General features: G+C 37.6%; 1 protein-coding gene across 8 annotated transcripts in view; it reads right to left on the bottom strand.

Moving 5' to 3' along the window:
• Positions 1 to 16,206, bottom strand: part of GADL1 (glutamate decarboxylase like 1) — a 243,800-nt gene that overhangs the window by 55,949 nt on the left and 171,645 nt on the right. For all 8 annotated transcript variants that reach the window (XM_048950655.1, XM_048950654.1, XM_048950656.1 and 5 more), the window contains 7 exons: positions 11,594 to 11,766; positions 10,602 to 10,728; positions 9,085 to 9,175; positions 8,269 to 8,375; positions 6,744 to 6,859; positions 1,357 to 1,436; positions 1,189 to 1,243 (listed from right to left, as the gene is read on the bottom strand). In XM_048950655.1, the coding sequence (XP_048806612.1) occupies positions 1,189 to 1,243; positions 1,357 to 1,436; positions 6,744 to 6,859; positions 8,269 to 8,375; positions 9,085 to 9,175; positions 10,602 to 10,728; positions 11,594 to 11,635 (618 nt within the window). In that variant the 5' untranslated portion in view covers positions 11,636 to 11,766. The remainder of the gene's footprint in view (positions 1 to 1,188; positions 1,244 to 1,356; positions 1,437 to 6,743; positions 6,860 to 8,268; positions 8,376 to 9,084; positions 9,176 to 10,601; positions 10,729 to 11,593; positions 11,767 to 16,206) is intronic.

Consider the following 16,206-nt stretch of genomic DNA (forward strand, 5'->3'; position numbering starts at 1 on the left):
GAAAACGTTTTTCCAGAGCACAGAGCTCATTCTCCTGTCTGCCTGCTTTCTCTTGCTCCACACTTCAGTTCTTCCCTCCTCCCCCCCGTCTCCCCCCTCCCGATTGCTCAAATGAGCAAAGTACAGACTGTCTTCCATGGATAAAGAAAGGAAGAGTTTGCTAGCTAATTAAGGACACCATGTATCACTAGTTATTCTGTCTAGTGTCAAACCCAAAGGGGAGATGGTTATTTGGCAGAAGATGTATCTAAGGAAGGTTTTAATTAATGCAATTGTGGCCACACCAGTGCATGACAGGATAGCAGTGCCGTGCCATTTCTATCAGCCACATTAACTCCCAAAGTAGGATCTCATGGTAGGCAACATCCACACAAGGGACAATACACTAGCTTGTTAGTATTCTCAGCTCATGGACTAAGGGCTGAGATCCGAATCCTTCTGCTCTAAAGCAAGAAATGAGGTGGCATAAGCATGCCAAAAGAAGATACTCTGCGCCTTAGAAGCCATATTCGGTCCTCCAAACTCTCTAAAATAAGTTACAATGACTACAGTAAGCGCTACCTTACAGACTGTGGGGATGTGTATTAATGTTGTCCAAACAAAACATCAATACACTTCCAATTCCTGCCCTTTCACTTTCTGGTTGGCAAAGTGTCTGTGGGAAAAGAGGCACAATGGAATCTCTGCACTCTTAGGACAGGACTAAGAAGGACACAAATTAGAATTTGCAGCATGTATGACAGTTTCAGAGACCAAGCCATATCTTACAACTCTTGTTCACTGCAGAAGCTGGCACAATAGCTGCTATCATAATGAAAAACCTTCAATTTTCATTTCCCTTTTAAGATACTGCATCCATTTTATTTAATAAAGATCAAGGGCAAAAGAAATCCTACTCTTAGATGAAACGTGCTAAATACTTCAGAGTAATGTTGTACTGAGGGCTTTCATTAATTGTGAAAGCCCTGTAGAATTTCACTCCCCAGAACAATGTAACACCTGAGAGCCTTGGCTTGCCCCACAAGTTTGGGGCAAATGGATTGCACCTGTAAGAAAAACACTGGTACATTAACTGCTCTATTTTTAAGATCTCACTCACTCATAGTTTTCCTTCCTTTCACTCAGACACAAGCACACAGTCTGCAAACGCTCCTCCTCTCTCTTTCACGCTTTCTCTCCCCCTCTCACCTCTTTCCTGGCCCGTTGGACTTGTTTCTCCAGTTCCTCAGGTATCATCTTACCTCTAAGGGACACAGATTTAAAACTTTTTCAGTTACATTCAAATAAGTTGGTTAGTACAGCACTACTGCATTTCAAAAAGCTCAGAGAACACAGCAATGATTTTTGCTTGCTTACCTTTCATCTGTTTTGATGAAGTAAACGTTCTCCGTACCAATACCCAGGAAAGAGGCTGCCTTCTTCATGGAGTAATGACACTGTAATTGAAAGAGTCATAAAAAAAAAGAATTAAAAAAGAGCACAATTAAAAATTCCTTTGCATAGGAAACACTGATATTGAAATAAATTTAATACCAGCTAACAGTTATAATAACAGTATATCCTAACACATAAATCAAATTGACAAAGCTGCCAAGTAGAAAGACATATTGTACTTAACAATTTATGACAGGGAGCAGGGAAAACAAAATAGATGCGCACCATGTTTAAAATGTTGGCTTAGAAATAAAAAGCTCCATTACGTATCAATAGTTTAAGCCAATACTACACTAGAATAGAAGTAAGAAAAATTTAAAATAATCATTAAGAAAGAATATTAACTTCTTTTCAAAATGTGAACTTCGTTTCAAAATGTTTAAATAGAAATGAAAGTAATAAGAGTAAAAGGCAATTTCACAAGAAGAAAGGTCTAAAGGCTATTGAACTCAGCAGCCCAGAGGCAGCTTATAGGTCTGAATATCCAAAAGAACCACCCCTGGAAACTGGAAACTTAATCAGGATGTATACAAAGATAATCTCTCTCTACCACTTCATAATTCCATTTTTTCTATGTGCGTTCTCTAAACAACAGCTGTTGGACACTGTCAGAGACAGGATACCTACGTTAAACCAACTTTTGGTCTGACTCAGCAATTCTGTTCTTAAGATCACAGAGTTTAAGTTCCAAGACTTAACAAAATTTTTAGAGTTTGTACTATCAGGACTTTCAAGGCTTTCAAATCCTTGAAAATCTTGGTGGTTAGACCAAGGTTGTCCACATGAATTTGGATCTTGGAAGCCATTATTAAAGCAAGCAGACTTTAGATGGCACTTAGTACATCAGACGTCTTTAAATCAGTATGGATTACGGAAAAAGTTCCAGTTTGAACCAGCCTAAATTTTAGTATTTTATCAAAGAATTTTAGCTACGTCTTGTCAAAAAGATGTCTATGAACAAATGCAAATGAACACCAATACACACAGCGTGCTTCTCATTTTGAACCAAATAAAGGGCATCTGTGTACGAAGCCTGTAAAGTGACTGTAAAAGATGCCCCTTCACCTGCTCGAAGGATATCAGAAATGGGCTTTTAGTCAATCAGTGAATGATAAAATTACTCAGATGAGAAGGACATTTGAGTTCACAGTCCACTCTGTAGACTGTCCACTCTTTTTTTTCTGTTAAATATTTAAGATCTTTTAGCTTCCTGCATTTCTAATGTTCAACTTAATAAAGTGGAAGCAGCTCTATAGGGATATCGTTCTTCAGTGTAACAGCTTTTTGTATCATTCCAAAATAAGAGCACACTCATATCACACAGCTTAACCCATTTTCAAGAGTAGCCCGGGAATTCAAGACACAATAACCTTAATCTGAACTTGTTCTGAGATCTCAAACTCTCAACACCCTGCAACATGATAAACGTCTACCCACTCAAACCAATGGAGCAAGTTTTGAGAGCATTCAGCATCTCATAGGACTACACAGTTCTCAGAATCAAGACTACCCAAGTCTGGGATTATTACTTCTAAAAAAATAAAATTGGATTTTTTTACACATTATTACTGAAGAGTTAAAACAAGCCTTATTCCAGCAACCGTGACAATGTCTAGAATTGTTACTTTTCAGATAGGAGGTGAAACCAGGTGGATAATTAATTCCATTTTCTTCCAGAGAGTTCACACAAATGGAGTTACTGCAGAACATAATTATGAAAAATGTACAACATTTTAATGTGTGGGTATGAATATATTAAGGATATTAAAGCCTGTCACGCTTATTTTGATGAGATGGATCATCTCAAAGGGCTCTTTTTCATTTTGACAAAAAGCTTTTCTCCTCACCATTGCACACTTTTTAAAGGCATACAAAAATACTACCTGATAGTATCAGTTAGTTCTAAGAATGCTTATTTTTGTAACGTGACACGTTCACAAAGCCTTTAGGACACATTCATTTCAACTCCACAAAAATTACAAGATACATAGGTGGATAATTAGTCTTACACGGCATCAATAATGGTAATAATGATTGTAGAGTGGCTATGTGTTGATCAGTGGAAATTTGGAGATGCTTTAAGCTATTTAGCAAATTGTTGAAAATAAGGTAGTCTCTATCACTGATTTCTGTCCATTAGGGTCAAATGAAAGGTATGAACCACTAGAAATAATACAGTCTCAGATTTGGAAAGCTGTAGAATTACAAAATGACTGTATTAGTAAAGTACTCCTCACTAAATAATTTATTATTAAAAATGGTATACAAGAATGAGAGAAAGATAAGAGACTTGAGCACTTGAGAGATTATACTAAAGAGCAGAAGGAGAGGGAAGAACAGAGAGGACACTAAAACATAACAGGCTGCCAGGTGTATTATTTCTCGCCTTTACAAGAACTTCTGTTCCTCCTTCTGTCCTACTGAAGACCTGATAAAATTGGTAAGTCTACAGTAGGACAGAAAAGTGACTGTATATTACAACACTGCCTTGAAATGTGCTTTCTTTTCTTCAAAGTAACCTTTCAGTTATATTGCTAGAAAACATACATGAACTTCATTTTTTTCACCATCATTACATAAACCTAAATCACACCACATTCTTTTAAGAAGAAAACAGAGAACATTAGCAGCTCTGGTCACAACAATATCAAATAGTTCATTTGTTCATAGTGTCCTTTCAATAAGGAGAAAGCAATACTCAGATAAAACATTATTTGTATCTATACTACATATACGATATCAAGTAATAATTTTTAATACCAAAAGTTGAGATTACTTTTGCCTTGTCTTTTGTAGTTTTGATTGGACATGTTAACTCTGTAATCATTAGGAGTGAGAAACGAATGCCAAAAAGCACAAGATCAAACCAAAACAGTACATTTAAGATGTGATGCTGTACTGTGTTAACTACAGCTAGACAGTTAGTTTTCTTTTTCGAATAAGATTTGCAAAGATAATTTACTTTCCCCATGCGCTCATTAAAAGAGAAGATAAATGTCTTCTCTTGATTTTGAAGAGTTTCCTACAAACATGATTGCATAAAGCAATTACATTATTATGAGATTGGTTTATTACTCATTTTTGTCTGATGTAATTTCAACAGGGGGCAACACTGTGAGTTAAAGTTGTGTTCTTCCATTTTATTACTTTCATGATCAAGGAGGAATTTAATTCCTTTGCATCTAAAAACTACTCATAACCACAGAATCGTAGGGGTTGAAACGGACCTCCAGAGATCAAGTCCAGCCCCCCTGCCAAAGCAGGTTCCCTACAGCAGGACACACAAGTGGGTGTCCAGGTGGGTCTTGGATATCTCCAGAGAAGGAGACTCCACAACCTCCCTGGGCAACGAGTTCCAGTCTCATATCAACACATACATTTCAACAGTTTACACATACACTCTTCTACCCTCAGTTACCTCAAATTTAGCAAATTCCTACCTTTCAGATCAATGCAATACATTCTTGGGTCAGAATAAAGCTCAAATGGAGAAAAATGATAATAATAATAATGATAATAATAAATGAAGCAGGTGGGTTGCTGTCTACAACTGTAGCTGTATTCAGATTCTACAGAAACACTAATCATGCCTCAGGAAAGTGAGATTTAACAACTTCTAACTACTGAAATGATCTGAAGAGGAATCACTCTGTAATTGTCCAGCAAGAGAGCTATAGAAGAGTACCATCTTCATAGAATATCATGACCGTAAAGTAGTTTAGTATTTTACTTGCAGTAAAAAGGAGCACTTTTGTTGCTGAAGGCCAAATACAGCATGTGAGGACCTTCACTAGGCCACACATTAAACAAAGAACTTCATATTAACTACAAACATACAAAGAATACATAGTCCCCAGGTCAAATAAAATTAAGTCGCTGACAACTCCATGCACTCCCCTGCTCTTTCAGCCTGCCAACTGCCAGACAGAAACTGTGGGACTTGGCAACTCATAGCAAAACAAAAATCATTTTATTTCAATAGCATTGAAGCAAAGCCCTACAACTAGAGTGCCTGGAGCTGACAGTGCATTTTGACTCCTTATCAATACTCTCATTTCATTAAAGCCTCATTACTTCTCCATGCCAACACTATTTGCCTTACTCATTTTAAAGCTAAACACAGGTTGCAACTTCACTATTATCATTTTTTTCAATCATTTGCTTACACAACACAAAACAGGTCTATGCCTTCTGGGTACTCTGCAGAACAAAAACAACAGTAAAATTCTATACAAAAGCAGCATCAAAATAAAAACAAATAATAAAAAATGAAGACTGACACAAGCACTTACATACTTCTTTTTACTGTTGGGCATTTGTTAAATACACTCTAAATAACAGGACATATCTGAATTAAACTAGTTGCAAAAGGTAGCAAAATTTGTACAGATGGATCAAAAATATACATCAGTATGTACCATCCTCCCTCAAAATGAAGAATAAAAACTAGATGTCTTTGACCAGTCACAATATCTACCTGCTAAAAGTGGCAGTCCTACAGCAAGCAATCACTAATTACATCATGGTTTTGTGAATCAAGTGAAGTATTACAGATCAAGAACACTGCCTTAAAAGTAATTCAACTTTTTTTTTTCTGGTTGATTCTGTGTTTCAGTAGAGTTTGTAATAACACTTCTGCACAATGAGAAAATCAAAACTGGAGAAGTGAGAGAAAAGAGCCCCTAAAGAAAAAGAAATTAGCTTCTGAATAAATGTATGGACATATCTCCAATTCCCACAGACAGTTTGAACAGTTTGAATATTACTCAAAAACTTCAGAAATAACCACATACTTTCAATTATTTAAAGAACTGCCTAGAGATCCAGAAGAATTTGCCCAAATATTTTATGGTAGGTTTTGTTCTCTACCACAGCAAATTCAGATACAGGTACCAGTGGGAGCTGCAGAGAGCCATTTCACAGGTCCAGAGGCATTCAGCTCAATACAAACTTTGACATCATGCAAGAAAAATTTCTGAAACCTACACATGGATCCTGCTAGACTTTAAACTGTAGGTCTCCACAACACCCCACATGCTTTGCTTTCAGGTTTACCCCATGCACAATCTTTTCTTCTATCAGCTGCTCCCAAGAACAAGAACATCCAAAGTTACTTGGACAATAAGAAAGCTTCTGTAGGGAAATTTATCATCAGACTTGTCCAGGTAGCTCTGATATTTTGCATCATCCACTGATGGCAAATTCATTGTACCAGGACCCCAGTCAGACATGTGAATGTTATAATTATGCAGCCATTGAAAAATAAAATTAATTGCTAAATGCTTTAAGAAGATCTTTTTTGTTTTTACCTCTTCCGAAGTGAACAGGACTAGTCTTGGCAAACCTGAGAGCCCTTTTTCCTTTATCTCTGGACAAAACTTGTATCTTGCTAAGTTCATAGCATACATATTAGAAACAGAGCCACCTGAAATAAAAGACATACAAGTATCATATTAATCACAGTCCTAGCATCTTTTCTATCTCTGAGTGATTAGTCTATTACAAAAAAAAAAACAAGAAAAAAAAAACACAAAAACCCCCCAAAGTACTAGTCTCTAGATGCATTTACTGTAACTTAATTCCTCCCCCAAAAACCTGCAGATATAAAATGAACTATATCATGAATGGAAACAGAGCTGGTTTGAATGCTCTTTGGAGGTATTTCCCAAAGAAGTAAGAATTATGCTTAAACAGTCCTCCATGATGGAGAACACCCTGCAAAACCTTCTGACACACACTAAAGCAGCACCAGTTGAACTGTGGCTGTATTGTATGTAGCCTAGGAGATCTCCTGGACAGCCAGAGCATTGCAATTTAAAAATAAAAATAAAAATCCATGGTGAGTGCAATCTGCAAGGTGTGATCTAGATCTATTTACTTAAAAAATAATAAAAAGAAGAAGGAATGTCTTATCTAAAACTATCATTAAAAGGCATAATTCATTTATCTATTTCAGTATTTCAGTAAGTTAGAATTAATTCTACAGTAAAGACAAGGGTTCTACTGAAAGTACACATCGTATCTGAAATGAAGAAATCAATGTTACTGATACATTTTTTCACAAGTTTTCCAGAGAGTTTTGTTTTGTATCTTTTTTATTTTTCCACAATTCATACATAGGGTAGAATTCCTCGCCTTGTCTTGGTTTTGAAAGTGGAGGGCTAAATCCATTTCCTCATTTAACATCTTTTTCCACCCCTAACCTAGTCACAAAAGCTTCACATTCAATATAGTAACTTGGAATTTGAACAATCTGTGGAATAATACAATGTTTCATTATTTCTTTACATGGGGCTGGAATGCTGCCTTACAGAACACTTAAAAAACGTGACCTATCAAGAAGCTTAAGAAATCTTTCTTTGATTGGCCTATTTGTAACATCTCAAAAAACCGTCAAAGTTCAGAGGAATGAAGCTCATGTCAAACCCACTATAACAGACTCTGGCTCCCACACATGATAGCCAGAATAAATACATCAGTGCCTCTAGGAGCAACTGGTTGGTATCTAGCAACTACATCAGTTCTCTATCTGTCATCAAATGACTCAGTGCAATCCAGCTGTTGATGCTGTTGTTAGTAAGGTCAGGAAGGACTTCCATTCCAAACAATTCATTTTCTACAATTATATTTCACACAGAACTTCTTTCGTCAAGCTGCTGATCAGATTCATAGAATTATTAGTAGAATACAAAAAAGGAGCCTGGACACAGTAGTTTCCTCTGTGCATCACTGGATTTCACATGCATTTTCAAATATTCTGTACAAATCAAATGTTCATAGAATTACTATATCAGATGTATCATGACTTCTTTTGAAAATCTGAATTGTTATTACCTGGATTAAATATGCCATCACCTTCTTCCCAGCCTATGAATTCAATCATTTTCTTGATGACTGCTTCTTCCACTAACAGAAATACAGGTGATACTTCATATGTATATCTGAACAAAAATAAAAGGAACATGTTTGGTATTAAGATTACGGAACTCATGCCACAGCATCATGTCAAAATTATATAGAGATTTTTTGTACCTTTCTCTTACTTATCAGAAGCTGATTGCCATCAAAAGTAAAATTCTAAACTGAAAAGACTATAGATGTGACCCACAGAGCAATTGCTTAGTTCCTGTCAGCATTACAATGACAATTCCACTCTCACAGTAATACCACAGAGTTTGATTTTAACAAAGATCATAATGCTTAAACTTCAGCAATAATAATCTATTGCAAGCAGCTATCACTTTTTGTTTAGACTTTACATTTGCGAGTAAATAGTAGACAGGTAATCATTTGCACTCAACTCTGTGCAGAGCACATCAAAGGAAATAAACAACTAAGTTGGATTCATTCATTTTGATATTTTTATTCTCAAAGTAAGGAGAAAAAAAGTTTGGGTTTAAAAGTGTTTAAAAAAAAAAATCTCAAAACACAAACTAGAAAAATCATCAGCTTAGCCAAGATTCTGGTGAGCTATTCAGACAAACTAGACCAAATTCTTTCCCAAATTCCTGCACAATTCCTACCTCGTCTGGAACACTGAAAACAGGGAAAAAAAATTACAAGGGGGAGAAGAGGGGATAGTGGTCAGGAAGATGTTACTTCAAAAAGCATGCAAGATTCATCAATATGAGTACAAGGAACTGCACTTACACACTTGGGTTCAATGCTTCAGTAATGAAACGAGCCACTAATGAGTAATAATCTATTCCAGCGTACAGCTGATTGTAAAATCTTGGATGATCTGAAAATATAAATGAAAAGCAAGCAGCGACAGAATGTATATGAGAAGAGAATACATCACAGGTTCTCTCAGCTGAATGCTGATCCCTGCTAAGCATGATTCACTCCCCCATTCTCTCAATATTTTACGGGTTTACTGTCCTTTTTTAAATTAGACAATCCTTTGAAAGTAAAAGTTATAGGCATTTTTAGGACCCAAAATAAGGCTGACATAAGTAGCACACAGAACAAATATGGATTATTCACAAGCTTTAAAGATCAAAAAGAAGTGACTGACAAGTGAGTATGTATAGAGGCCTTTAACAGTGGTGTTCAGAGATGCAACGGACATTCAGCCAAGTTTTCCTAAACAGTAAAACATGTAAAATCAGGTAAGCTGTATGACTCCATGCTCATTACACTCAAGGCTTCAATGCATGTTTATACTTAGATTAAGAACTATTTACACTGCATATTTTTCTTATTTAATATTCTTTCTAAGCATAACAAATGAAAATTTGAAGGCAATTTGCAGAAGATAATCAGAATGCCTTCCACTAACTCAGTAATTATATCTGTGTATTATTAATACACTGCCCCTTTAGATTGGTATTACTGCCTTTCCGTGGTTTTCAAGGATAGGTTCATCCTTAAAATCATTTTATGGCTTTCCTTACAGTAGCAATAGAAACAGTAGGAAGGAATGCGCCTTGGAAATGCACAGAAATTATATTACATAACCTTCTCACTTTCCAAAATACAGCCCAAGCTATGCCACATCTGAAATCATGAGCTTCTGAAAACAACACTATTTCTTATTCATCCCTTTTTGTTAAGTTTACATTATACTTCACACACTGCAGAAAGGCTACCCATAGAGAACCACTCTTGCAGAGATGTCGTGTACCATCTCTGAAACACTGCAGGTTCTCTTCTCACAGCGTCTGGAATGGGAATTACTGCCTGTTGGCAAATTAACATCCTCTAAGACTATTGCTCAATAGAAAGCAATAGTAAACACCGGATAATTATCTCAAAGAATACATTCTTATTTGTCCAAGGGCAGTGACAGTGATTCCACTCATCAATGCACAAAATTACATACAAAGATCTTTCCAGTTTCTTTGTCTGTTATATCATATATGTCTAGGCAACTTTTACAAGACCTCAAGAGGACAGAATCTACTGTAAACATCAACAGCATTATGATAATTAGGTTTTGATTCGTTTTCTTTGATTACACCTTCTGGGCAATCACAGACACCTACGGTGACCAGCATGCAGTCAAACAACTGAAACACAATCAAATATTTGTATATTTGTGTAGGCATAGAAAGCAGGCATTCAAATCCCTAGTTTTCTGGAAGATAATAGAGATATATAAACATTATCCTATCTTCCAAGGTTAGTATACTACAAAACAACTTCATTAGAAATTGCATTCTTACTGGTTTTGACACTGTACTGTATCACATCCTGGCAGAGCTGCAAGAGTTTCTGATGAGATTCTCCAGTGTCTCTCATTTCCAGATCAAGAATCTTCTTCAGTGTTTCAGGGGCCCGCCATTCACAAACCTAATGATGATTAAATAGGATACACCAACAGTGAACAGGTTAGGTAAAAGGAAGGCTGTAAGAGAAGTGCCAGGTAAGTACCGCATTCAGAACTGCCCATGGAATGCAGCAGGCCATCAAGACAATATATGTCTGCTAAGTTGGTCTCATGTGGTCTTTGTTTTATTGCACCCCAGACATTCCTTGACCATAAAAATCAGAATATGGAAGGCAGAAAGATGTAAAAGACTGGGAGGAGAAGGTGTGCCAGTTGGAATGCACGGATGTAAAGAGTCAGCCTTGAGTCACCCAATTATCTTGCTCATGGCTCATATGTCCCAGTTAGGAGAAAGAGGCCTACTGGTCATATTTTGCCCTTAGCTAAGGCTTTGTAGTCCCAACACTTTCAAATGCTGCTCTGCCCAGGGGTGGGAGCAATCTGTGCGTGCCCAAAGGCAATAATGTTTTATTTTCTAGTGCCCTTCCAACACATCCACTCTAGCAGGGTTTCTGCGAAACCCAGGGCAATCTCATTATATTCCCTTCCGCAGTAGTACCACATTCACTGTCCCTCCCTCACTCATACCAGTGCCTCTGAGGAATAAACAATTCCCCACAACCAAATCAGGAAATGCACTACACCCATTTGTCAGCTCAGAGAAAGTCAGCACTGTGTTCTGAGACAAAACATAAATAAATAAATAAAGCTTTAGTTTCTGGCAAATAGGTATGCTAGCCATGTTACTGGAAGGTTTTTAAAATTTGAACTGCCACAGACTAGAAGCAATTTTGATTCTACTTGAAGTGCAATAAAATACAGCTGAAAAAAATTATTCATTGTTCATTATTTCTGCTGCAACTTTTCAACAACACTCTATGGCTTTACCTTTTCTGTAACATCATCAGCTTTCTGGATTATTTTTTCCATTATGATCTTACAGGCCTCTTCCACAAATTTCTCTCCTGCTTTTGAATCAGTTATTGGACCATTCAGGATGACTCCATCCACCAAGACAGCATTCTTCTTCTTCTGGAGTACACCCTGTTTGCAAGTACTAGCTGGAAGATAAAAAAAAAACAACAAACCTCTGCATTAGACAAGGCCAGGTCATCCTAAGCTACAAAATACTCTTTCATTGCTGAAGATTCAGTGAACATAAGGAAATAAAATTCACATTGTCTTTTCACGTGTACAAAAATCCTAGATTTTGTTGGAAACCTCTTTACAGACAAATACAACCACTTTGTGTTACTTTAGATCCAGACTGATATTACGTAACAGCCAACTGCATGGTATCCACTGTTTTCTGTAGCATATGAAAGCATGCAGTGCACTTTCCAACCTTAGAAGAAAACACAAGTATGGTCCTCAGCATGATACAGCTGGATAAACAGAAAGGAAGTGTGAAATAACAGACACTCTTCTCAGCTGAAAATGTTTCTTTCCTATTCTCTTTTTTCCATGATACATTCCCAGCTTCACTCAGTCGTGTTATAGAGTCCTCTGTGTCCTCTGCAAAGTTTCACTGATTCCACCTCCATGAAAATAACACATTAATATCATATACCTGAACTCTTTTCCCCCTATCTTAGGTGACTTCAGTCACCTACTTGAGCATTTTTTGCTACGTATATTAACTTTTTTATTCAGTTCTCCATTGGTGACCTCTTTCCTCTCCCTCACCTCTATCTGTGACACACTCTCCTGATGAGTTGCATAAGCACAGCACTACTCCCTTTACATTACTTCCAAAAGCACATCCAAAGTGCCTACTAGAGACAGGACATCAGTGACAATCGCGTATCTATTTCATGTATTGATTTCTTACCGCAAGATTAGAATGCCAGTTTTAATCAACATGAGGGTAAAGATGAAAGTGAGACATTAGGAGATACCAAGGGAACAGACATCTGAAAGAGAACAGCACTGAAGGCAGAAGAGGTAACTACTATATCCAAATTACCTGGATTACACATAGCATCAGTACACAAATCTAGCCCTAGAATAGCTACAGTCTATGAGGTCAGGCTGCATTGCCTTGGAGGGTCTTCTTCAGTTGGTGCTACAGTGAAAATATTGGAAGGGTAAGAACACATGAAGGAGAAAATCTTATGCTTGAAACAACTTTACCATCTGCAGAAGCAAGGTGGCTTTTTAACAGGTGTACACAAACAGCTCAATTTCCAGAAGACTGCAGGGCAGTCAGGTACATTCATTGTGCCATATAATACAGGATTATATAGAACAACAGTGTCTACAAAGGTGGAGGCCTTCAGGGTCCACTGATTGAAAGAAACTGTCAATCCCGTAACTCAGAGCAGCTGTTCACTTCACTTTCACTTATTAGGACAGGTATTACAAATGAGATCAAATTCCAGCAAGTGATGGAACCTCAGGTTTCCCATAAACAAGACATCAAGCTTCTGCATTTCTGAAATTACTTCTGTTTTTAATCCAAAACAACATTTTCCTGAGCAGAACATTTTGCACATTGTTACAGGAGAGGCAAATGTTCTCATGGGACAGATACAGAGCTAGCATGTAAACACTATTCCATTTTCAACAAGCAAAGAGGGAAAATCCCTTGCATCAGAAAGCTAAACTCTCATCAAGCTGCCCAGCACACCACAGCAGGAGCACTAGACAGAAATTGCAGCTTTAAAGAAGCTTTACAGGTTTCTCTCTGAAAAAATAAGCTAGTAGGTTAATTTTGCAAGACCTAAAACACCAGGTATTAACAACAAATGGGAAGGCAACAGGCCTTTTAGTGGATAGAACAGGGACTATTTTTGGATTAAGTGTCAGTTCTTTTCTGTATAAGTGAACCCCTTAAGTACTAACCAGAGCTTAGAACAAACATGGAAAAACTCAACCTTGCCATTTCCTCAAGATCACAGAATTACCTACATTAGAAAAGACCATCAGATCAACTGTCAACCTGACGTACCAAGTTTTATCACTAAACATGCCCCTTAGTGTCATACACACACGTCTCTTAAATACATCCAGGGTTGGGGACTGCACCAACTTCCCCAAACAGGCTGTTCCACTTCATGCTTGACCACTTGTTTCATGAAGAAATCCTTCCCAGTGTCCAATTTAAATCTTCCTTGGTGCAACTTGAGATAATTTCCTCATGTTCTACCACCTGTCACCTGAGAAAAGAGGTGGACAACCTCTTCAATGCAGCCTTCTTTCAGGTAGCTGTAGATAGCTATGAGGTCTCTGTCTCCTCTTCTCCAGACTAAATAGCCCCAGCTCACTCCCTCCCTCTCTTCACGTCTCTTGTTTTCTAGTCTCTTCACCAGCTTCAATGTACTCTCTACATACACTCTAACAACTCAGTGTTCTTCCTGCAATGAAGGACCCAGAACTGACCACAGTATTATAGGTGCAGCCTCACCAGCACTGCATAAAAAGGGGCAGTCACCTCCTTTACTCTGCTGGCCACATTATTTCTGATGCAGGCGAGGCTCCCACTGGCCTTCTTGGCCACCCAGGCTTACTGCTAGCTCACGTTCAGATGCTAACATCCCCAGGTCTATATCAATGGCATTTTGTTGCTATGGAAAAGAGGACAAGAAGAATCTGTTGATACTTCTTCTGATTACAGAAATATCCAAAAAATGGTGGAGCAAGAGAATTCTAACTCCTTTTCTTCCTCTGCTGTCTCTGCTAGAACCAAAGCTGTCTAAAAGATTTTGCTGGTAACTCCATCTGCCCTACTTTTGATACTTTCACACAGAGATGCAATACAAGCACTTCATGACTTTTCACAGAATTTCTTGAAGAGGTCATTGTAAAGAAAGTGCAGAACCTTATGTTACATTTCCTGTCAGATCTTTAGGGGCTGGGTGATGGGTCTAACAAGAGCCTTGTATCTGAAGCAAGTCTATTGACCTTTGCAGACAGTTCTAGAGTCTCCAAAGGACACTTTGTGAAGCCTGAAGAGAAAGAAATTTCTGGAAAATGGGTGCTACCCCAGCCCTACTGTCCACACACCTGCATTGGGCCTCAGGCACAGTCTATGAAAGAAAGGCAAAGCAGAGGGGTCAGGAAAAAGGGAGGGAAAAGAGCCTTCATTTCAACAGCAATTTACCTGTATAAATCTCTGCTAAAGAGTTCAGGACTTAACCCACATTATATTCCTTAAATAATGCACCTTGGATTTATTTAACATTTTCAAACTTTCCATGTTCACTTGTGCCATGGTTTTGTGATTTTTGTTCTTGGTATTCCACGTCATAACTTCATGTAGGGCACTGGGAGTTTAACTGTTAATGCTCAAGTTCTGGGCACTGACAACCATGTCATTGACCAAGACAACCTGCCAGTTCAATCTGAACTTGCTGATCTAAATTCTGCCCTGTAACACAGCTTTATGCAATTAATGCAATTATGCAATTAAAATATGAAAGTAATGTCTCCTATTTTATTCTGTTGTCCCGTGACATCAGAGAAGGATGGTGGTGGTACAGCAGTAGAGGCTGAACCTTCCCACCAATATTCCACTCCATGTTGTTGCTGTGTGACAGATGGCAGAAGAGGAACAGTCTGACAAAATGCTGTCTGACATCAAAGTACATCTGAAGCAAAGGGGTGGAGCTGAATTCCTCCAGGAGGAAAAAATGGCACCCACTGACATTCATCAATGCTAGTAAATGTTGATGTAGACAAAACAGTGGATGTGGGCGCAGTGAAGTGATGAGTGGTGCATTTCAGCAATGGTGACAGTGGGTCACCTCTACTGGTGCAGACTTTCACTGGTGTGGCATGCAGGCTCTTGTTCATTGCTGGCAAAAAATGTACAGCTAATGGTGGTGAGTGTGTTGAAAAACAATTTCTAGCTGAGAAATTTCTATATCAAATAGAATTATTGCGTTCTCTGTATCTGTTGTAGTTCCAATGTAAATAAATAGGAGGTATTACTTTCATAGCTACTGATGTAATAGAAAAAACTATTCCTCAATTAACATCTAAAATGAACAAAAACATACTCATATTATGAACTAAAGGATTTCAGGTTTGGAAACAGCCACTGGATATAAATACTGCTCCCACCTCTCACGATTTTACTCCTGTGATACTTAATTTTCTACTTACAACTGAACTCTGGAACTTTTATGAGACTCCTAAACTCCACTTAGAAATAAACTTTTCTCCTCTTGGTTGCAGCAAAAGCATTGAGAGGAAAGCCAAGTAGATGATACAAGGCCAAAATTTTCAAAATAGAAGTTGATGTTAAAATTGCTTTTCGTTTTATGTATTTTTTAAAAAAGAATCTACGACCAGTTTATTGCTTTGGATGTGTGAACCTTGAGAAAAATTCTTGTTTTAGTTTTCACATCACAGCTCTCAAATTAAAAGATGTCTTCCCAGAGCACAGCTTAGAAACACTCCCGCTATCTTTACTAGCAGGTAATTTATGCTGCACTTCCATTGAAATAAATAAATACATTTCTAATGCTTAAAATATTTTAGGCCTTTTGCATATCTTT

This window comes from Lagopus muta, chromosome 7, assembly GCF_023343835.1.
Source record: "Lagopus muta isolate bLagMut1 chromosome 7, bLagMut1 primary, whole genome shotgun sequence".
Classification (NCBI taxonomy): Eukaryota; Metazoa; Chordata; class Aves; order Galliformes; family Phasianidae; genus Lagopus; species Lagopus muta.